The sequence below is a fragment of the Ochotona curzoniae genome, unplaced genomic scaffold (assembly GCF_017591425.1).
Source record: "Ochotona curzoniae isolate NIBS_2020 unplaced genomic scaffold, NIBS_Ocur_1.0 scaffold_1852, whole genome shotgun sequence".
NCBI classification, from domain to species: Eukaryota; Metazoa; Chordata; class Mammalia; order Lagomorpha; family Ochotonidae; genus Ochotona; species Ochotona curzoniae.
Genome location: NW_024467087.1, coordinates 25774427 through 25796634, shown reverse-complemented (window position 1 = coordinate 25796634; position 22208 = coordinate 25774427). Strand labels below are relative to the sequence as shown.

Genomic DNA, 22208 nt, shown 5'->3' with positions numbered 1-22208 from the left:
GTGTCCCAGCTGCTCTATTGCAGATCCAGTAGATCTGCTGAATGGATTATCTTGCTGTGGCCTGGGGAAGAACTGAGGATGGCCCAGGTCCTTAGGACCCTCCACCCTGGGAAACCTGGAAGAAGCTTCTGTCTCCTGGTTTGGACCATCCCAGCTCCAACCATTTGGGGAGTGAACCAGCAGATGGGAGATCTCACTCCCTCTGTGTTACCCTATCTCAAATAAATAACACTTGTTAATTAAATTAATTGTGTATTTACATATTTATCTTGCTTAGTGCCTTGGAACCAGGATCTATGACATACCTAGTTTTTGCAGCTAAGTTTCTTAACAGATTCAGAAGAGTGAATGAACTTGGAGTGTCAATTATAGCATATATTGCTTATGGGATTTTTTTGGTTTTGTTTTTTTTTTTTTTCTAGCCTTGGCTGCTTTACTCAGAGAGGGTGAGACTTTGGAGGAGCTCATGAAGTTGTCTCCTGAAGAGCTTCTGCTTAGATGGGCAAACTTTCATTTGGAAAACTCAGGCTGGCAAAAAATCAACAACTTCAGTGCTGACATTAAGGTAATTACACAGAAAACCAGAACACTTTGGGGAGATGTCACAGCCTTCCGGTCATTCAAGCCAGCTTAAGAGAGAGCAAATTATAACACTATGTCACCAAGCCCTGTTGCCCTAGCCATGGTGATTGATTTTAGTAAAAAGGTAGAGCCAAGTAAGAAGCATGAGCACCAAGTCTGCCTTTTATCTTTTGTAGTACAGTGTATTATGGAGTAAGTGTGTTCGCGTGCTATTGTTCTTCATGTTTGCCTCTTGTTGAATATGAAGTACAGAAGGCTGGGGCATGACTCTTTTATTCCTTTCTCAAGACCCAGACATTAGTATAAAGAACAAGAAGAGAGAGGAAGGGGCTCCTCATTTCCCTTCTTGCTTTTCTTGTTTGCCTTTTCTCCTGTTGTACCCTCCCACTTGTACATGTAAAATTCCTTGAAGGATAATGATCTGACCTATTGTCTGTGTCTCCCACCTCAGCCCCATTTCTGTACCCTCCTGTTGAACCAAGTCTCTAACACACTCTCCACTGCGCAGAAGATTCCCAGCCCCCCCCCCCCCAACTACTGACTGTATTGAATTCAATGTAGGCACTAACTGCTTACCATAAGCAGTAGAGGAAAACCAACAAGGGAGGGAGATGTTGGTCTTACACATTTACCACCTATTGCCTTTGGTTTCTCACACAGAGGGGGCTGAAATTACTATGGCAAATGGAATTTCCCCAGTGTATCCATAGGTTTTGCATCTGCAGCTTCATCCTACCATAGATTAAAAATTGATTTGGAAAGCAATATTGCACAGATTTTTTTTTCTTGCCATTATTCTCTAAACAATATGAAACAATGTAACTGTGCATAGCATTTACATCAACTTGGGCGTTTTATAAAGAACCTAGGGATGCTTTAGAATAGTTGGAAGAATGTTCATACATTATTTGCAAACACTACTCCACTTTGCACAAGGAACTTGAGCATCTGCAGATTCTGGTATCTGTGAAAGAGCAAAGGATGACTGCATTGCAGACTCCTCAGTAACCCAGTCAACTTTCTCCAAAGTCCACGTGTTGGAACAAGAGAAAACATTTAAAGACTTCAGATGTCACCAAGAGAACTGTGAAACAATGTGTTGTGATGATATCAAAATTTTCAGTGATGAGAAGAAGAAGGAAACTTGCACTGATTTATTGATGAAAATTAAGGGTCATCCCAAAATTATAAGAACAGTTGAGCCCTTCTTATATGTATTTTGCTAGGTTATCTTGCTTCATGTATTAGGTTTGTTGCCAAAAATCATTTGTAAATGGATTTTATGTACCAGGACATCTTTGAAATGAAGCCTTTGAATTTTTGTAAAAGCAGGAATTGTTTGGTAATGTGAAAACTGGCTTCCAATTTATACATATTCACATTCAAATTTTCCCTAACAGGGCTTTTTCAGGATAGTAAACGGAGTCCGCTAGGTCTGCTCTTCAACTGTTTTCAGCTGTGTAGCGTTAGGTTGTAATTTCTTTATGGAGCCACTAATAAGTAGTTAAAAGTGAATCTGCTTTCACCACTATAACTCACTCTTTCTGCAAGGTACCTTTTATGTCCCATCATGATCCGAGCTAGATTGGCATTTCATGATTTGCTCTAAAATGCCTTTTACTCACCTGATTTACCCTGTTCTTAGACTTATTGATAGCACTGAGTTTCACAATCATCTAGCTAGTTTAAGATGTAGCCTTCCGGGCAGCTCACAGAGAATTATATTTAGTTGTTCTGAAAATGGATCTAGAAATTCACATACACAGATACTTCAGAAAGTTCTTGGGAAACATGAGATTACAAGAGAAGTGTATTTTGGTGCAACAAAATTTGGAAATACATACACAAATTTTCATAATACTAGTTTTCCACAATCTTTTTGAAGGCCCTGTTACACGGAGTGACTTGTTCAGGGGACTAGGATGCATATAGCCTATGGAGCTTACCAATAGAAACACTTCCTTTCTTAGCTTGTTTGCATTTTTAAGGCTCAGTGATAGAAAATTGCCATGGCTGGAAAGATAGTCTTCAGATAGGAAAGGATCACTTTTTGACTCAAATCCTGTCCTCTAGTGGTCCAGAGAGACTGTTTCACTTGACATGTTTGTGAAGATATTTAATCATTTGCATTAGGACAATAGTTTCTAAGTCGTGTGTAACAGCTAATCCACAGCTTGAATTCACCCCCCTCTGAATCCCACCATGATCAGCTCCTCTTTATTTTATGTATTGGGATTTCAAGTAAACAATGTGGAAAAGATGAAAGAGCATCCAGAGCTTCACACACAAGGAGCAGCACGTGTTATTATTACATACAAACTATAAAAGTTTACATGTTATTTTACCACCTACAGTGTTTTCATTTGAGATTTTGTCATTTAACTTTGCAATCAAATATGTTTATTTCTCATGTAAGAAATCTCTTTATCATAGATTATGATATATATTGTTCTAATGATGTAACCACTTTATTTTTTCTTTCCCTGTGCTTCCTGGATTTCTGCTGTCCTGCTGTTTTTTCATGCCTTTTTTTAATCTATCAAGCTGATTGACTTCAGTAATTCAGTGAAGGTACAGAACTAGTTATGTTTGTTAGCATTACTACATTTTGAATGTCAGTAAATTGAAGTCATGGCAAAATCCAATTCATCCAAATTCAAGAGACGTAAAGCAGGTAGATGGAATTCTTCTGGAGAAAAGATCAGTTAAATAAGAAAGCAGAATTTTCTGCCATGTGTTCTAAAAATAATCTGATGTAAATATCCTTTTAAACATAGGGCAATAGGATGCATTCATTACTTATGAATGTGACCTCACTAACATTTTCCATTCATTTGTAGGATTCCAAAGCCTATTTCCATCTTCTCAATCAAATTGCACCAAAAGGGCAAAAGGAAGGTGAACCACGGATAGATATTAACATGTCAGGTTTCAATGTAAGTATTGGTGCTCTTTTGAATTGTAGTTGCATTCTTATAAATCCAAATGTTTTTATATTTGTATGTAATAATATTGACAACTTTAAGTATTACCTTTAGAAACATTGTTGTACATATAATTCAGAGGCCCCAAAATTAGTTATTTCTTTTTATTGTTTATTATTGTTTTATAATTATGGTGACATTGATTTATAGTGATGGCATAAAATATTCAAATCAAATATATGGGAATTAGAACCAGAGATTAATTTTTCTATATATTTGTGGATTATAAACATATTGACTATGCATTAATATACATATCTGTAATATTGCTGTGTTCAGAGTGATGTGAATATGTTTGCAAACTCCAAATCCATTAAATCCAATGTTGGGAATCATTTTCAGGGACTTTATTCCTTTGGGTATGTCACTGATTTGTTTAGTTAACTTGAGCAGGTATCTTCCCAAAATTGAATCTCATTTTGCTTATACATAAAGTAAAGAATTGCAGTGTTTGGTATCAAATTTCTGGGTTTCTGTAGTTCTTTGTGCCCAGTTGATCTAGCACACATTCTAGTAATTAACAAAATCCACAGATCTACCATGTTATGCAATGGAATTGAGTGCATTAACCAGCTGAACCATTTTGCACAGTCCTAACCAGAACCGCATTACATACTGATGCAAATATTTCTGTCTGTATGCAAAATGTAAACTTTTTCAGCTTGGGTCACTCTCAGTATGGATAGCGGCCATTCTACAAATTAGAGAATCTGGGATGACTAGCAAGGTGATGGCATGTGTGGGAAATGACAGTGATTGTGGGACAGCCCTTCTTTGAGTCACTACTGCTTGATTGATCTTGTCTCTTCGCAGAATCTCTCAGTAATTCTCCCCCAATGACTCTAAAATTCTGTGCTTTTCATGTAAGGCCCTACACAGTCTTGCTCAGTTTCTCCTCCCTTCCCACCAACATCCAAACATACCCTTCCCTTATTTTTCAGTTTCCTTCATATTTTTCCAGCCTTACACCAAAGAAGGTATACAGTCTAATTTTAAAACCTGAACAGATCCAGCTTTTATCTTTTTCTTCAGTGTGTGTGTTTCAGCTATTTGACTTTTTAGAGTTAAATGTACCCAGAAGGTAGATATATGCTTTTGCCACCTAGTGTATTTTAACAGTACTGCATATCCAGCTTTTTTTTTTTTTTTTTTTCATTCAAAACAATTTCATAATAAGTACCGTATGTTGGCTTGGAGGAAAGTTGAATTGTATACTCAGGCTATAATTGTAGGGAAATTTTTTATATTTTTAGTATGGCCTTTTCAAAAAAACTCTTCTTCACTTCAACAGGAAACAGATGATTTGAAGAGAGCTGAAAGTATGCTTCAACAAGCAGACAAATTAGGGTGCAGGCAGTTTGTTACCCCTGCGGATGTTGTCAGCGGAAATCCCAAACTCAACTTAGCCTTTGTTGCTAACCTGTTTAATAAATATCCAGCACTAACTAAGCCAGAGAACCAGGATATTGACTGGACTCTATTAGAAGGTAACTTAAACTGAAAGTTTCTCAAACGGGAGCACTATAGGGTAAAAATACAGAGACCACAGCTATTTCATCATCTCAAGCTGCTAAGTTTCTTTGTTGCCTTTGCTTCAGCAGATACCGGCTATGAGTAGATGCAAGGGCTGAGTACAAATTGGCAGCCGCTAGAAAGCAATAATACAAGTGAACTTTGACTTTATCTTTAATGTATACATCTGAGAGACAGAGGGCTCCCACCCGCTGATTCACTTTTCACACTTTCTCCATAGCCAAGAAATACAATCTGAATCTTTCACATGGGTTGCAAGAACCCAACTACATGAGCTGTTACCACTGCCTCCCAGGATGGACATCAGTGTGAAAGAAATAAACCCAAACACTTGGATGAGGATTTGTCCTAAATCTGGGCCAAAGGCCTGGCCCACAAGCGAACTTTTGAAAATAAAGTCTAGGATCAGTTAATGCAAGGCCACTTAGGAAACCAGTGTTTCATTTTAAAGTTTAGGGTTAGATGGCCTTTTGGGTTTTTTTTAAGATTTATTTTATTTAAAAGGCACAACAACACAGAGAGAGGGGGAGAGCAACAGAGATCTTCCATCATATATTTCACTGCCCAGATGACTGCCAGGGCTGGGCCAGACCAAAGCCAGAAGACCAAAATTCTGTCTTGGTCTCCTGTGAGGGTGGCATTGGCTGCAGGAAGTTGACTAAGAGGTAGAGTAACCAGAACCCCAAATAGTGTTCAGATTAAGTGGAACTAGTATGAGTTCCTTTTACCTCCAAAAGCAAATGATGATGTCTGGTAATTTGGGAAAGACAGAGCTTACTTCTTCCAGACTATTTATGCTATATATGAAGTATACTAAATAAATATGTTATATACACTATTGATGCATATATATGCTATATTTGAAGTGCATGTATATACTTGAAGTACAGTGTATAAATGCCAATCGTAGTTCTATTACCATAAAATTATTAAATATTCTAAAATTATGTTTTTCTGGAAGTTATAAGTAATTCGTTATCTGAACATATACTTGTAAAAGTAGTAATCACAGGAGCTAGCAAGGTGGCACACTGAGTTCATTTGCCTCTTGCAACACTAGCATCCTATATCATAGTGCTGGTTTTGTGCCACACTACATGGCTGTTCTGCTTCCAACCCCCTGCTAGTGCACCTGGGAAAGCAGTGGAGGATGGGCCAACTACCTGAGCTCCTGAAACCTGTGTGGAAGATCCAGATGAAGCTCCTGGATCCTGGCTTCAGCCTGGCCCAGCTCTGGCTATTCCATCATTTGAGGAGTGAACTAGTTGGATGGAAGATTCTCTCTCTCTGTCTTTCCTGTAACTCTGCCTTTCAAATAAATAAATTTTACTGTTCATCAGGCATAATTAATATTACATATATGTGAATAATAAGTAATGTTATGTCAAATCTAAATTAATACATATATTAGCTGATATGACCATAACAATTTTTAAAATATAAAATAAAGTGACATCGGTAATTTTGAGTCAGGCAAAATAAGAGGAGATACTTAAGTTAGAAGAAAAGAAGAAGGTTATAAAATATAAACCTCTAAGTTGTTTAAGTGGTTACAATGTTGTATTAACTTTAAAATAAATTCAAAAGATTTGTAAAGCATCTATCTAGAGAATGTATTTAGAGAGAGTGCATGGGAATTCATGTTAGAGTATCTTCTAGACCTGAACACAACATATAAAATAATCCAACAGGTGGGTTGACACTGTATTTACATACATAGGATGTTTAACGAAGGAATAACTTTTGGAATATTCTTAATAGGTGAAACTCGTGAAGAAAGAACCTTCCGTAACTGGATGAATTCTCTTGGTGTTAATCCCCACGTAAATCATCTCTATGCGTAAGCATTTCTACGTTCTGTTAAGCAGTTATGAACACCATGAAGGGCTGCTGCACAAACCATGACAGCTCTGAAGATTTTCTGAATGTTAGTGTGTAGCAGTTATTTATATTGGAAAGTAGTGAGTGGTACTTTCCATCATTTACCAACTGCAAAGAAACGCAAATGATTTCTTCACATAATCAGTAACTATAAGTGATAGAACGTGTCAATGTCTTTCTAGTACTGTAGGGAGCAGATACTTCAAATTTTGAAACAAAGACCAGGAAGCACTTCAAGACCTTTGTCCCACTATTCTCTCCTCCTGGAATATTCTGTGCCCACATGGCTTGCACCCTTATCATATTCCAGTTACTGCTTCAGGAGGCTCTTGTTGGTTACCACCTATCATTCTCTAGTGCCAACGCTAGCTCCATGTTTTCCTTCGTACTACTTACATATGCCCCAAAGCATATTATTTTGCTGAGTGCTTGTTTATTATCAATCTCTGACTCTATTGTAAGGACAGGGATTTTTGTCCTCTGTGCCCAGCCTCTACAGCAGTGTCTTGCTCACATTAAGCTCTTTTAAGTGCATTGGATGGTCTTGGCTCTGTCTTCAGCACAGACTGGTAGAAAATAGGAGTTTGAGATTCTATCTTCGCTTTTATGTATCTTGCTTGACACTGTAATGTTATTTGATTTTAAGGAAGACCCAACTATCTAAAACACTAATTATGCTGTTTTTAAATCATTAGTGACCTGCAAGATGCCCTGGTAATCTTACAACTATATGAACGAATTAAAGTTCCTGTTGACTGGAGTAAGGTTAACAAACCTCCATATCCGAAACTTGGAGCCAACATGAAAAAGGTAAGTTGTTGTGTATCTTTGTTATAGATTGTGTCCTTGATCTGTCTCTTGGGTTGCAAAATCTCTGGACCAAGCTTCTTGAGGATAGAAAGTGTGTGTTTTGTGTGCTGACATCTAGGCATTACACACAACACACACATACACACACAGACACACATTAAACAAGAAACTGTGTAACCATTGACTTTTGTGTGTTTGCAGCTGGAAAACTGCAACTATGCTGTTGAATTAGGAAAGCATCCTGCTAAATTCTCCCTGGTTGGCATTGGAGGGCAAGACCTGAATGATGGGAACCAAACATTGACTTTAGCTTTAGTCTGGCAGCTGATGAGAAGGTATGGTAAACAAGTATACCAGTTTAAAATGTATTATCATACAGGACTATGATTTAGTTCGTATTGTTTGTATCAATGATGAAACCTTTGCCCTTAAACTGTGAATTTAGTTTGATGAATACAAGAGTGTTTGAAAAAGCTCATGGAAGGGACTTGGCACTGTGGCTACCATCTGCAGTGCTAGCATCTAATATGGACATTGGTTAAAAACCTGGCTACTTCACTTCCAATCTAACTCCCTGCTAATGGCCTGAGAAAGCTGTGGAAGATGGCTGAAGTTCTTGGGCTCCTGCACTTATGTGGGGGACTCAGAAGATGCTCCTGGCTTTTGATTATGGAGCAGCCCAGCTCCAGCCATTGTGGCCATTTGGGGAGGAAAACAGCAGACAGAAGATTCCCTCTCCTCTTCAAATAAATACATATTTTTAATATATAAAGAAAAAGCTCATGGAAAAATTAAATTAATAGAAAAGTTTGTGTTGGAGCAAGAGGTTTTGAAATCCATGCATAGTTTTTCCATAATAGTATTGTGAACTTTTAAAAAGACTTCTTGTATATGTTGAATGTTCAATAGGAAATACCTTCTTACAAATTCTGCAACAGAAGTATGAATATTCTCCCTTCCTTAATAAAAACATTCTTTTTAAACTAGAAACCTTCCTTTTTTGCTTCTTTGAGAAGCAAAGAAATAGGGAAAGGGAGCTCACAGCACTGGTTCACTCTCACAGGCTGGATCAGACTGGAGCAAGGAGCCACCCATTAATCCCAGTCTCCCATGAGAGAGGCAGGGGTCCCAACTGGTACCTCTCAAGATGTCCATTAGCAGGAAATGGGAATCGGAAGTCATGCCAGGACTCAACCCAAATGCTACAGTATGGCCTGAAGATACTCCAAGCAGTGTCTTGACCACTGCCCCTGATGCCTTCTGCCACTCATTCCCTTTATTAGTAGTCTGCAAAATAGGTTGAAGTCACATTCAGTCAGTGAATAAAGCAGTTGTAAGAAAACATTCAAAAACACCCCTCTGTATCCATGTGAAATTGAAAAGTTCCCAACTACAACACTGAGAAGCATTCATTGTAACTACACATCAGCCAAAGCCTATGTAAGTCCTTCCCCCACTGTTGGAATAGACTGTTGGCCTTGCTTATTGAAGCACTAAAAATCTTCCCTTGCCTCTGAAAAGAGTGGAGATGTGGCAAGCCGCCAGTACTTGAAATACTTTTTACGCATACTGTGAATGTCTTTCCATTAAATGTTCAGTCTTTCAAACCTAAGGAATAAGAGAAGTGGAAGATCAGGCATCTTTCTGGTGCTTCCGTTTTCTCTTAGAGTACATGCTGACTTTTCTTCTGCTTCTTTTCTCAGATACACCCTTAATGTCCTGGAAGACCTTGGAGAGGGTCAGAAAGCTAATGATGACATCATTGTAAACTGGGTGAACAGAACATTGAGTGAAGCTGGAAAATCAACTTCCATTCAGAGTTTTAAGGTCAGAATCCATTTTAATTGGAACACTATGTTTGTTATTAAATAATAGCTATAGTTCGGTAGGACAACCTTTGGTTTCTATGTGAATAACAACTGCTACATGCATGTTGAGAGTCTCTTACATTGAGAAGCTTTGTTTTTGACATGGTATACAAGTAAACACAAAATTTTTTTTTTAACCTAATAGAAATTCTCCAATTGGTTCTGCTTTTCCACTAGGACAAGACGATCAGTTCCAGCTTGGCAGTAGTGGATTTAATTGATGCCATCCAGCCGGGCTGCATAAACTATGACCTTGTTAAGAGTGGCAATCTAACAGAAGATGACAAACACAATAATGCCAAGTAAGAGAGACTGCAAATATTGGGGAAAGAATGTGGATTCTGTGACTGGCCAGACCTTGACTCTAATTCAGGTTCTGCCTCTGTAAGGGTGGTGTTACCTGGGAGAAATGTCAGCTTCTTTTTAAGAAGCTTTGAACATTTTGCTAAACTACTCAGTTACAGCAGAATTCCCATTTCCTATAATTCACCCATTTAAAGTGTACAGTGCAATGGGTTTTAGTATGTAAAAATATTTATACACTAGCAACATAATCTGTTTTAGATTACTTCTTAACATAAACAAGAAACTCCATCACCATTGGTAGTCTTTCCCCATTTCTCTCACCTGCCCCAGATAACCACCCCTCACCCCATGACGAAGGCTCCAAGAAATCACTTGCCTAATGTCTCACTGTTTGTGTTGGCCTGTTCTGGATTTATTGCCCTTTCTATCAAACTATAAATCCAGATCTTTTGACCAACATTTTTCCATCCCTCCCTCCCCAGAAGTTACCAAACCTCTAGTAGCCATCATTGTACTCTATCCTATAAGATCAGCTTTTTAACTAGATTCCTCATATATGAGAGTGGAATGTTGTACAGCCATGAAAGAGATGAAATCCTGTCATTTGCAGCAACATAGATGAACTGGGAGGTGTAGTCAAGTGAGCTAGACCAGGCACATAAAGACAAATAGAGACTATCATATCCAGAAGTGAAGATACAGCGCAGTATGCATCTATACTTCCAAATCAAAGATGCACTCCCAATGAAACTGTTAGCTATATCTTGACAATTGGATGCCGGACTCTCTACCATTGTCCATGCCCACAGTCTCAGGATACACTTAAATAGCAGAATGATAGACTTAGGACTGCTTATGAAGGACTATACTATTGTAATAATACTGGGGAAATTGGTGGGGAGGAGGGAATTTTGGGAGGGGATAAGGGAAATCCCAGAACCTATGGAATTATATCATAAATATTTTTTAAATTTTCTAAAAGAAAGATAAATAGTGTATGATTTAGTTCATATGGAAGAAATTTCTGAGCCTTAGATTCTTCATCAGTAAAATAGGGCAATAATATTTTAAAGGCGTTATGGAGATTAAATGAAAAAAAAAAACAAGAACCTGGCATCATTCCATCATTCCTGATCTGCAAGATGCCCAATCACCCATTCTAGTGGGTTATGCAAGTGATATAGTGAAACTTTTAATGAAAATCTAGTTCAAACCTAAAACAAGGGGAAAATATGCTGAGATGATTCAAGCTTTACAGTGACCCTCATGTCTCATTTTTAAAGATGTTGTTTGTTTGTTTGATTTAGAAAGAGTGCTGGATTAGGGGAGGAGACAGAAAGATCTTCCATCTGCGCATTCACTCCCCAAAACAGCCACAACAGCCATGACTGGCCCAGGCCAAAGCCAGGAGTCTGAAACGCCATCACAACATCCTAGTTTTCCACATGACGTGGGTGGCAGGGGCCCAATGTACTTGAGCCATCGTCTGCTTTCCCAGAGGCATTAGCAGGGAGCTGGATTGGAAGTGAAGCAGCTGAGAATTATATAATACTCTTACAAGGCTACTTCAAAAATGTGAAGAAAATAGAATTAAAAGCTAGGTATAGTAAGCAAGTTAAGCTGCCAGCTGCTAGGCCAGCATCCCATTTAAGGGATGATTCTGGACCCATCTGCACCATTTCCAATTAAGTTCCCTGCTAATATAATTGGGAAAGCAACAGAAGATGGTCTCAAGGCCTTGGGCCTCTGCCACCCACATGGGAAACCAAGACAGAGTTCCAGGCTCCTGGCTTCAGCCCTGTGCACCACTGGTTGTCTACAGCCATTTGGCAGGGAGTAAACCAATGGAGAGAAGATCTTGTCTCTATCTCCCTCTCGCTCTTTACCTTTCAAATCTAGTATGATTGTGCTTTTGCTGTGTTTTAGATACTAGACTGTTTAAGGGCTTCATTTGCGTTGATTGTAGAGCCAACCTAGGTAAATTACACATACACAATTTAGTTTTCATACAAAATCAGTGCTTCAAGACTAATTTTCACTTCACCTTGGAGGAAAAAAGTGTGAATAAAAAATATTAACTGTGTCACTAACAGAATTTAGGAACCTCGTGTAACTTAAAACGTTAACTTTTGAGTTTTTTGAGTTTTTGAACTTCAAAACCGAAACAGAAAACAAGAATTGAAATTGTCCTGATGTGTCATGAAAATTTTTATATCCCAGCCAAATGCGTAAGAAAAAATAAAAGTTGCATGTGATGACCTTGACTGGCAAAAATTTCAGCTTGCTTTTTGTTTCCTTTAAAAAAAAATAGGTATGCGGTATCAATGGCCAGAAGAATTGGAGCCAGAGTGTACGCTCTCCCTGAAGATCTTGTGGAAGTAAAGCCCAAGATGGTCATGACGGTGTTTGCATGTTTGATGGGCAGAGGGATGAAGAGGGTGTAAAATAACCAAGCTAAATAAAATCCACCTTGTTCCCAGGTGCATGACTAGCAAGTCAGCTATATGCAGGTGAAGTGCTCGTGGCTTAAGGAACTCTTGGTCATTTAAAGGACTTTTAGTTTTGATTAACAAGACTAGCTCATCATGAAAGCCCTTGGAGGACGCATTTGTAACAAAAACAACTCCTCATTCCCATAGTCGAAGTTGGGTGTTGCAGGCACACCTGAAATGTGCTCATAGCCAAACCCTCCTACTCTCTCCTCCCAGAACGCTGCCCTTGCCATCTCCCATCGCTGTGTGTTCTTTCTCTGTGTATCTTTTTTTTTTTTTTTTTGCCTCTTAGAACGTTCATCTGTTGGGATTTGCTTAGATGTTTGGATGCAGATTATTATTAGACAGTAATTTTACTTTCCATCCATTATGTTAGTTCTGATTCGAGGACTATGATCAGAGGATATTTGGATATGCGTATCCTTGGTTATCTTTGTAGTACTGAGAATTTGCCAAAGTACCTGGCTGTGCAGAATGTAATAGAAGCTTTTCTTCTTATTCTTTTATTCTTAAAATCAGTATCTTTTTACAGTATTCTTTCTACATGATCCTTTTTGTACATTTAAGAATATTTTGATTACATGAAGCAAGACTGCTGATTTTGCTACTTTTTTAAAGGGGTCTTCAAGTAAGTAAAACACATACATTAGAGCTAGAGGGAAAAATGTACCTTAAGTACGCATCTTCCTCTCGTACCCAGGCTGGAAACAAAAGAAATATTTTGTCTTAAATTGCTTCGTTCAATACATGCTTATTTGTTTTAAAACCTGTATCATCAAACTCTCTCTTTACATTTAAAATGCTGTTGAATATGACACTTTTGAGGAGAGAGTATGCTTGGAACATAGACAGGATTTAGTAGACCAATATGCTAAGTGTACAATATATTTTTAAATTTTACATCTAAAACAAGAAAATGTCACTAAAATTAAAAACATCTACGTAGGACTTAATGTACTCCTGCTTTGTCAAGCTGTTGCTATAGTTTTCAAGATAATTATGTTACTCTAACTCTGAAAGTGATGTAATCTGGTAGCTATGTAGTAGTTCAAATAAAGGCATTTACATAATAATTAATCTCTCCTCTTGATTCCTGGTATGTCAATGTTTGTTTTTTTCCTTTGTAACCCATGATGTCATCTAGAACAATAGTATCTGTTAAATTTAAGTTGAATTAGAGACCCTAAAGATAGAACAATCAAAGCAAAATAGTTTTCTCCAACTTAACAAAATGTCCTAATCCAGCTTCCCTCCTTTCTCTTTCCTTTCTCCTTGAATCTTTTCATTGTTCTGTGATGCACAGATCCTGAAACACAGGGCATTTAAACAGCCCGAGAGGAGACTACTGGCATTTTGGACTAGACGATTAATTCTCCGGAGGCAGGTAGGGTAGTCCCATGCGTTGTTGGGAGTGTTAGTGGCATCATCGCCTTCGACCCACTAGATGGCAGTAGTGCGGATTATTGCTGTGGATTTTTACCACAGGCATCCTCAGAGTCAGGAGAACAGATATCTTCCGTGTTCTCTCCTGACACATCCACAATGACAAATCTTTGGGTAAAGGTGTCATCTTCTGTAACTGCTTCATGCTTGGACAGTGCATTGCGATAGCCCCATGATTGTTGATCTGGCCCAGGGTCCTCACGGATTCAGCAGATGGTGCACCTCAGTGGGCTCAAGGGGGTGATCCACTCTGGAAACACCTGCCATTTTTTTAAAAGATTTATTTATTTTTATTACAAAGCCAGATATACAGAGAGGAGGAGAGCCAGAGAAGAAGATCTTCCGTCCGATAAATCAGTCCCCAAGTGAGCGCAACGGCCGGTGCTATGCCGATCTAAAGCCAGGGAAGCAGGAACTTCCTCCGGGTCTCCCACATGGGTACAGGGTCCCAAGGCATTGGGCCGTCTTCGACTGCCTTCCCAGGCCACAAGCAGGGAGCATGGGAAGTGGAGCTGCCGGGATTAGAACCTGTGCCCATATGGGATCCCGGGGCGTTCAAGGCGAGGATTTTAGCCGCTAGGCCACACCGCCAGGCCCAACATCTGCCATTTGATTGAGGGGAAGGGACTATAGGTGGCCTCCTCTTGAGAACTTTGTTGGAGGAGTTGCACTGCCATTTGGAAATGGGTTCACCATTTTCAGGAGGAGATAACCTAAATTAGTTGGTTTGCAAGGTGGAGGAATCCACCACGGGGGGTTGGGGAGGGGTGGGGAGAATCCCAGTGCCTATAAAACTGTGTCAAATAATGCTATGTAATCAATAAAACAAACAAAAAAAGACATCAGCGAAAAACAATAATAGAATGACAAATTGATCATTTCATCCACATACAATAAATATTTATTATTGATTCATTTAAAAACATAAATTAGTTGGTTTGAAAAATGAGACCCATGAGTTAGTGCAGGACATGAAATATTAGAAGAATCAGTAGAGACAGGAGAGAAAACAGAAATGAAGTTATTCACTGAGTGGATTGGGAACCCAAGCCTGGAGTCTCTAACCTCGCATCGCACTCAGCTCTCACAGGCCGTACACATTCTTAGCTTCCCCCCATTATTTGATCTGTTTCTTCCTTTCCAATTGAAATAATCCACCTGTTCTACTTTATCACAAAAAAAATTTTTTAAGATTTATTTTTTACTAGAAAGTCAGATACACAGAGAGGAGGAGAGCCAGAGAGGAAGATCTTCTGTCCAATGATTCACTCCCCAAGTGACTGCAATGAACTGAGCAGAGCCATTCCAAAGCCGGTAGCCAGGAGTTTCTTCCACGTCTCCCACACGGGTGCAGGTCCCAAAGCTTCGGGCCGTCCTCGACTGCTTTCCCGGGCCACAGGCAGGGAGCTGGATGGGAAGCAGGGCCGCCGGGATTAAAACCGGCACCCAAATGGGATCCTGGTGCATTCAAAACGAGGACTTTAGCCACTGGCTACCGCACTGGGCCCATGAGAAAGAATTTATATGTAATTCCTTTCCTTATTCAGCAGTGCTTTTCTTTTCTCACAAAGAATATACTCTCATGCTCGCAACTTCCCTTAACAGCTTATCCATCAAAACTTTTCTTAAATTATGTGACCTAACATGCATTTGACTTCATATTTTTTTCAATATTGTTTTAGGTATATTTCATTCACTCACTCTGAATTATCTTGCTTTGCTATAACAGCATAAAAGCTTACATATAAAGAACTTAAAACAACTCCAGCTGAGAAACAGTGACATAACCCAGAGATCTATTAAGTGGCCATTTTTCTTCTAATCTCAGGAAGGACTGTAGCCAAGCAGTTTTGCAGTTACGGTCGCCCTTTGATTGGGCAGTGATAACATGCTCTTTGGGGAATTTTATGATGGCCAAAGGGGGCTTTGGTAAGTCTGGGGGCTACATGTTCTGTCCCAGACCAGGAATTATCCCTGAAGCAAGATCCTGTGACAATACTGATGACCAAGGTGTAATCTGTCGGAGAAGCAAAGGACTTTATGAATCTGGTCATTAGAGTCTTGTAAGACCAGCTGTGCCACTCCCCCAAGGTAATGAGTCAATTTTGGTGCTATCAAAAGGCAAGAACATTTTAAGCTAATGGCAGAAGGCTAGGGACATGAGTCTTCTGGTATTGACCATCTGATCTGCATGAACTTACTGTTTTGCACTGGGTCTCAGTCCCTGTATTGTTTGTTACTCCTCAGTCCTGTGGAAGTACTGATCATTCTGGTTACTTCTGCTTTCAGAGGGGTTGGGTAGGGAGCAGTTCAGAGCTGTAAAAGTGGAGGCTATAAACATCTCCTTAGGAAAAATCCCTGCTCTTGGCTTAACTGAAGACATTTTTCTGCATCTTGAGTAGGGTTTGCAAAGCCTAGTTAATACAGTTTTATCTTCAAGTTACATCTACATTCCACAGCAACAGTTGCAGCAACAGCTTACAAGCGTTCCCATAACTCCTAAGGCATAAGGCATGGGTCAGAGTTTTGAGTTCAGCCTTCTGGGCTAAAATACTTGGGGGAAATGCTACTGTTTCTATTCTTTCCTACATAATGAAAAACAGAACCGTTAATGGACTCTGCCATCTGGGACTTCTAATCCTGAACCCAAAGGGGAAAACAATTCATTGATTTAGAACTTGATGTAGGGTCAGAGATAGCACTAGATGGGTATGTATTTCTTGAAGACTTAGGGAAGTGTATATGGCATTTTGCCTTAGTGAGGGGCACAGGTCCCCCGTTGGGCAGGTGCATGGGCGTTAAGAGCCTTTCCACTTTGGGTAACCACTTAAACAAGGACAGTGCTGAGAAGCGAGTGAGCTGGATGTGCTGTGGTGAACTGCTCAAAAGTGAACGACTCTGTCTCCTGCAGTGCAAGGTGGGTGTTCCTCTCAAATACGTCAGCCAGCCTTTGATGATAATGTCCAGATTTTATAGACTTACACCATCAGAAATTGCGCTTTTTTTTTCCCCAATTTTTATTTCCTGTTTCCAGCCCTAGTCCATGCTTCTCAGGCACAAAGAAGTCAGAGCTTCCTCGGCACCTCCCGGCGGCTACTACCTACATAGTAGCAATGGGTCTTGAAATAGCAGTTAACATCTGGCTAACATCTCTCGTGAAGTTGGGGCCCTTTTTAGAGGATATGATTTTTTAAGATTTATCTTTATTTTTATCAGAAAGTCAGATACACAGAGAGGAGGAGAGACACAGAGGAAGATCTTCTATCCGTTGGTTCACTCCCCAAGTGGCCACAACGGCCAGAGCTGAGCTGATCTGAAGCCAGGAGCCCAGAGTCTCATTCAGGTCTCTCATGCGGGTGCAGGGTCCCAAGGCTTTGGGCCGTCTTCCACTGCTTTCCCAGCCCACAAGCAGGGAGTTGGGTGGGAAGCAGGGCTACTGGGACATGAACCAGCACCCCATATGGGAACCTGGCAGGTGCAAGGCGAGGACTTTAGCCTCTAGGCTACCATGCTGGGCCCTAGAGGATATGATTTGAGCAGGTTTTTGTGATGGTTACTCTCAGGCAACCATGCACAAGCACCCTTGCTTCATAATCATCTTTATCTAACTGTTTAGGGAAGACACCAGTGGTTCCATATTGATTCTTATTGTTTCCTTATGATCAAGATTTTCTAAACACATTGCTCATCCATCATCTTGTAGCTAAATTTTTCCCTCATTGCCAAGTTAATCCCAGCCAATATGGGAAGGGAGTATTTGATGGCCAAGAGTGTCAAACACTTTTAGCCATATCGAAACAAAGAGGTTTTAGAAGGCTGGTCCTTAACCTAACTACCAAGACTTTCGGGTTAAATTTTCCTTTACATGCTCTGTAAGTATGAGTCATCATTGCAAAGTGCCAGGCCAGTATTATCTTCTGGAGAATTTTGACAGCCAATAGACACAAAGCTCAAAACAGAAGAAACATATATAGCTAGACCAATAAAACATCAAAGTTAGCCAGTCTAAAAACAATGATCAGAGTGACATTGTAAAGCTGAACATATTTTAGTTTGACAACTTAGAGAAGTGAAAATTGCTTTGCCAGATAATCTCTGATTTGAAAAATTCTGTGCAAAAAAGCCAATCCAAATAAACTTAGATTTTAATTTCTTTCAGGTTTATTTATTTGAAAGGCAGAGTTAGAGACACAGCTATTCCAGCTGCTGGTTCATTAGCCCAAATGACTGAAGCCCTAGAAAATACCAGGAGCCTGGAATTCCATCCGGGTCTCCCACATGGGTGGCAGGGACTCAACTACTTGGCCAATTTTGCACGGTTCCCAAGACACATTAGCAGGGAGCTGGATTCAAAATGAAGTAGCTCGAACTTGAAGCAGCGCTTGTGTGGAAAGACCTGTGCCACAATGCTGACCCTCTTATTTTAACTGTGGTATCCAATCTTTAGAAATGTCACAGCCTACTAAGAAGTAGCAAGTCCATTTACTGACTGCAAAGCTGAAAACCCCTCAAACCAGGCATTGCTTACGTAACTTTTAGATACACCAATGTTGCCAACTATATCCTGTGATAAGAATATACATTTACTGGGCCCGGTGCGGTGGCGCAGTGGTTAAGGTCCTCGCCTTGGACACCCAGGATCCCATATGGGCACCGGTTCTATCCTGGCAGCCCTGCTTCCCTTCCAGCTCCCTGCCTGTGGCCTGGGAAAGCAGTGGAGGACGGCCCAAAGCTTTGGGACCCTGCACCCGCGTGGGAGACCTGAAAGAGGCTCCTGGCTTCGGATCGGCATAGCATCGGCCGTTGCACTCACTGGGGGAATGAATCATCAGACGGAAGATCTTCCTCTCTGTCTCTCCTCTCTGTATATCCGCCTTTCCAATAAAAAAAATAATAAAAATAAATCTTAAAAAAAAAAAGAATATACACTTACTGAACTCACACAAACAATCACATTGCCACAAAAATAAGACCTCAGGAAAATGTTTGCATTTTAGAGAAGTGGTGTGCCAAGGTCAGTTTACAAAATTATAAATCAAAGACATAGAAATAAGTAATTCTTGTTTGATCTCCATTAGCAGGTGTATGGGTTTTAGAGTTGTTCTCTCCTGCCTCGGAGTTCTGGAACTTTTTATCTAGTTGATTGATCTTAAAGAGAGTGTTACTGAGAACAGTGTTCCTGAAGACGAAGTGGAGCTGTGGCTGACAAAAGTGTTGAAATGGTCGTGGTTAAGATTATAAAAGTACACAAGGACAAGGCGAGTCAGTTATGTTCATTGCATACAGCAGTTCAGAAAGTACCAGCAGAGTTTTACAAAACTCCACCTGTCCATGTCTAAGAACTCCATTTGGTACATGCCATACCCAAGGTGACGTAAGCCTCAGTCATGGAGGTGGAAAATATGAAAGCTAGCAGGGCTCCTTTTTTTTTTTTTTAAGATTTATTTTTTATTATTTTTTTTATTGGAAAGGCCCACAGGGCTCCTTTTTAAGATAATCATCTTAACTCAGCTTCACAAGCAGTTAGAACCTAACAACAACAGCAGAGAACATGAGAGATTCTCCCCAAGAAACCAGAACTTAACAGAGATTGAAGAGAATACAAGACATTGCCTTAAAAATTGTGACAGGGAGGGCCCAGCACAGTAGCCTAGCAGCTAAAGTCCTCGCCTTGCATGCACCGGGGTCCCATATGGGCACCGGTTCTATCCCGGCAGCCCTGCTTCCCTTCCAGCTCCCTGCCTGTGGCCTGGGACAGCAGTAGAGGATGGCCCAAAGCCTTGGAACCCTATACCCAACGTGGGACACCCAGAAGAAGTCCGTGGCTCCTGGCTTCAGATCAGCTCAGCTCCAGCTGTTGCTGCCAGAAGATCTTTCTCTCTGTCTCTGCTCTCTGGAAATCTGCCTTTCCACTAAAAATAAATAAATAAATCTACGGGACAGAAAATGGCCCAACCAAGGAGCAATCGGCGTAAACCCTTTCTGGTGCATCCCACTGGAAGGGAGACACCGAATTGAACCAGGTGCCCACTGTAATGAGGGCATGCCACCCACTGGAGGATACCGTGGGTGCCTCCTTTGGCTAAGATCTGACACTTGCTGTTTGAAAGGGAAGGTCTATGATACTGGGTGAGCAATCCAGGTTCGGAAGGAATGGGCCAAAAAAGGGTTGTGCTCACTCTTGAAGCATCCGGTCCAGGCTGATGCTGGTCAGCCTGAATGATCACCTGAAAAAGGAGGGAAAGCAGTGAGCTTCCAGCCTTTGGGGAGGACCCAGGGGGCCTGCGGAGATGAATGTGGCGGGGGGCTCCTCACCCCTAAAGGAAATGAATACTGAGCCTGCCCATTGCAGCAGCATGGCCCAAAGCCGGGAGCCATCAGCACCAACAAGTAGTTCTCCAGGGATAAGAGAGAGAAGACAGAGAAGTGGGGTGCGCACCTCTGAGGGCAATAGCATTCAAGGACGAAGGCCTTCAACTGAATCTGGGTCTCCCCATGTGAGTGGCCGGGCCCCAAGTGCGTTGAGCTGCCGCCTCCTGGGGTGCTCATTACAGCGCGTGTCTCTCTGGCCCTCTTTCAAATAAAATGAAATCAAATAGAATTTCTAAAGTTTTTCTAAAAAGAAAAATATACACATGCAGTTAAAGTTTACTAGTAGTATTTTACCACTTCAAGGAAGGTCTACAAACCTCGTGCCCATTGGGACATTCCAGCCCCCTTCCCTAGTAAATAGAAATGTTTTAAATAGATTCCTTTCCATACATTAAGCACCACTTTAGAGAATGTGTGTTAAAATTTCCAATTCAGCCCTTCAATAAGATCTTTTTTAAAAAACTCATGGGGAGAAGCCTAGTTGACTATATTTACCTCTCTCTGTCATTCCTCCTTTCTCCCCAGCATCTGCAGGTTATATATAGTTTCCTTTTCTGTTTAAGCAACTTCTTTTAGCCATTCATGCTAAGTCTTCAGGTGAAAAGTTCTGTAACATTTCCTTCACCTGAGCTTGTCTCCATTTCCAAGCCTCTCTCTCCCATGCTATTTGGAGACTTGAAGGAGGACCTAGCAATGTGATCTAATGAGTCTTAACAGTTAAACCAAACTCTGGCTATTGTGACCACTTCAGGAGTGAACCAACAGTTGGAAGCTCTCTCTCTCTCTCTCTCTCTCTGTACCTCTGACTTTCAAGTAAAATAAAGCTTTACAACTAAGATACCAGCATATTGGAGCTATTTCCATAACCGGTCATTACATGGAACATATAAGCTCGCTCCAACAATGGTTTGCACCTGTCGTTATCCACTCCATGAGCTGCAAGATGGAGGATGAAGTATGATTGGATTATGGTGCAGGGTTACCAAATGGCCAATAAATTAAGTATGCACAAAAAAGCTGTCATTTATTCTAAGCAAAACTTTTCCTATTTCTAGAAGTGTCTATGTATAATTCAAATTGTTTTTATCTCATTAATATTTAATAGATCTCCTGTCCTCTAGTTCACTCCCCAAATGCCCTTAACAGTTGGGACTGGGCTGAACTGAAACTAGAAGCCCAGAAGTCAATCCAGGCCTCTGACGTAGGTGACAGGGACTGGAGTCATCACTGATAAAGAACAACTCCCAAAATTGCTTGGAGGAATTGCTCCAGAATCCCTAAAACTTGGCCTGCTTACCTGATGGGGCCAAAATCACTGGCATGGGGACCATGGAAGAAAGAAGGCATTTACTGCAAAACACAGAGCAAGGACCCAGGCAACTATTGCTTAATTCCTGGCTTCCCTAAGGGGTTGGGTGTAAAGGCTGTTAAAAGATTGAAGTTGAGGCATGTTTAGTGCCTGCCCAAGTCCCTGGATGGCCTGCAGTGCTCCTGGTCCCCTTTCGACTGGTGAGCAATTCCTTGTCCTTCAGGGAATGTTCATGATGACAGAGTGGGTTCCAGTCAGTCTGGGGCCACTTGGAGGTGGTGTTTTTCTCTTACTCGGGGCCTGGGATTCCTGGAAAGAAACCCCTTCAAGGGATGGGTACAGGCTAAGTATCTCCACGCTGTGTCAGCATTCCCTGTGGGCGCCAGCTCATGTCCTGACTGCTCCACTTCCATTCTGGCTCCTTGCTTATGGCCTAGGAAAGCAGCAGAGGATGGTTCAAGTCCTTGAGCAGCTGCACCCATGTGGGCGATTGAGAAAGAAGCTTCTGGCTCTTGGCATCACATTGGCTCAGCTCTAGCCATTGCAGCCACTTGGGGAAAGAACCAGCAGATGCAAGATCTTTTTCTTTGCCTCTCCTGTCTGTAAATCTACCTTTTAAATGAAAATA

At 40.7% G+C, this 22208-nt stretch overlaps 1 protein-coding gene across 4 annotated transcripts in view; it reads left to right on the top strand.

The window, feature by feature from the left end:
• Positions 1–13529, top strand: part of PLS3 (plastin 3) — an 88270-nt gene extending 74741 nt beyond the window's left edge. For 3 of the 4 annotated variants that reach the window (XM_040999902.1, XM_040999905.1, XM_040999903.1), the window contains 9 exons: positions 423–565; positions 3423–3518; positions 4858–5053; positions 6861–6939; positions 7676–7790; positions 7992–8125; positions 9494–9617; positions 9836–9960; positions 12276–13529. In XM_040999902.1, coding sequence (XP_040855836.1) covers positions 423–565; positions 3423–3518; positions 4858–5053; positions 6861–6939; positions 7676–7790; positions 7992–8125; positions 9494–9617; positions 9836–9960; positions 12276–12408 — 1145 coding nt within the window. In that variant the 3' untranslated portion in view covers positions 12409–13529. Of the gene's footprint in view, positions 1–422; positions 566–3126; positions 3154–3422; positions 3519–4857; positions 5054–6860; positions 6940–7675; positions 7791–7991; positions 8126–9493; positions 9618–9835; positions 9961–12275 lie in introns of all 4 variants that reach the window. The other variant, XM_040999904.1, reaches the window with a different exon arrangement.
• Positions 13530–22208: the final 8679 nt, after the last annotated feature.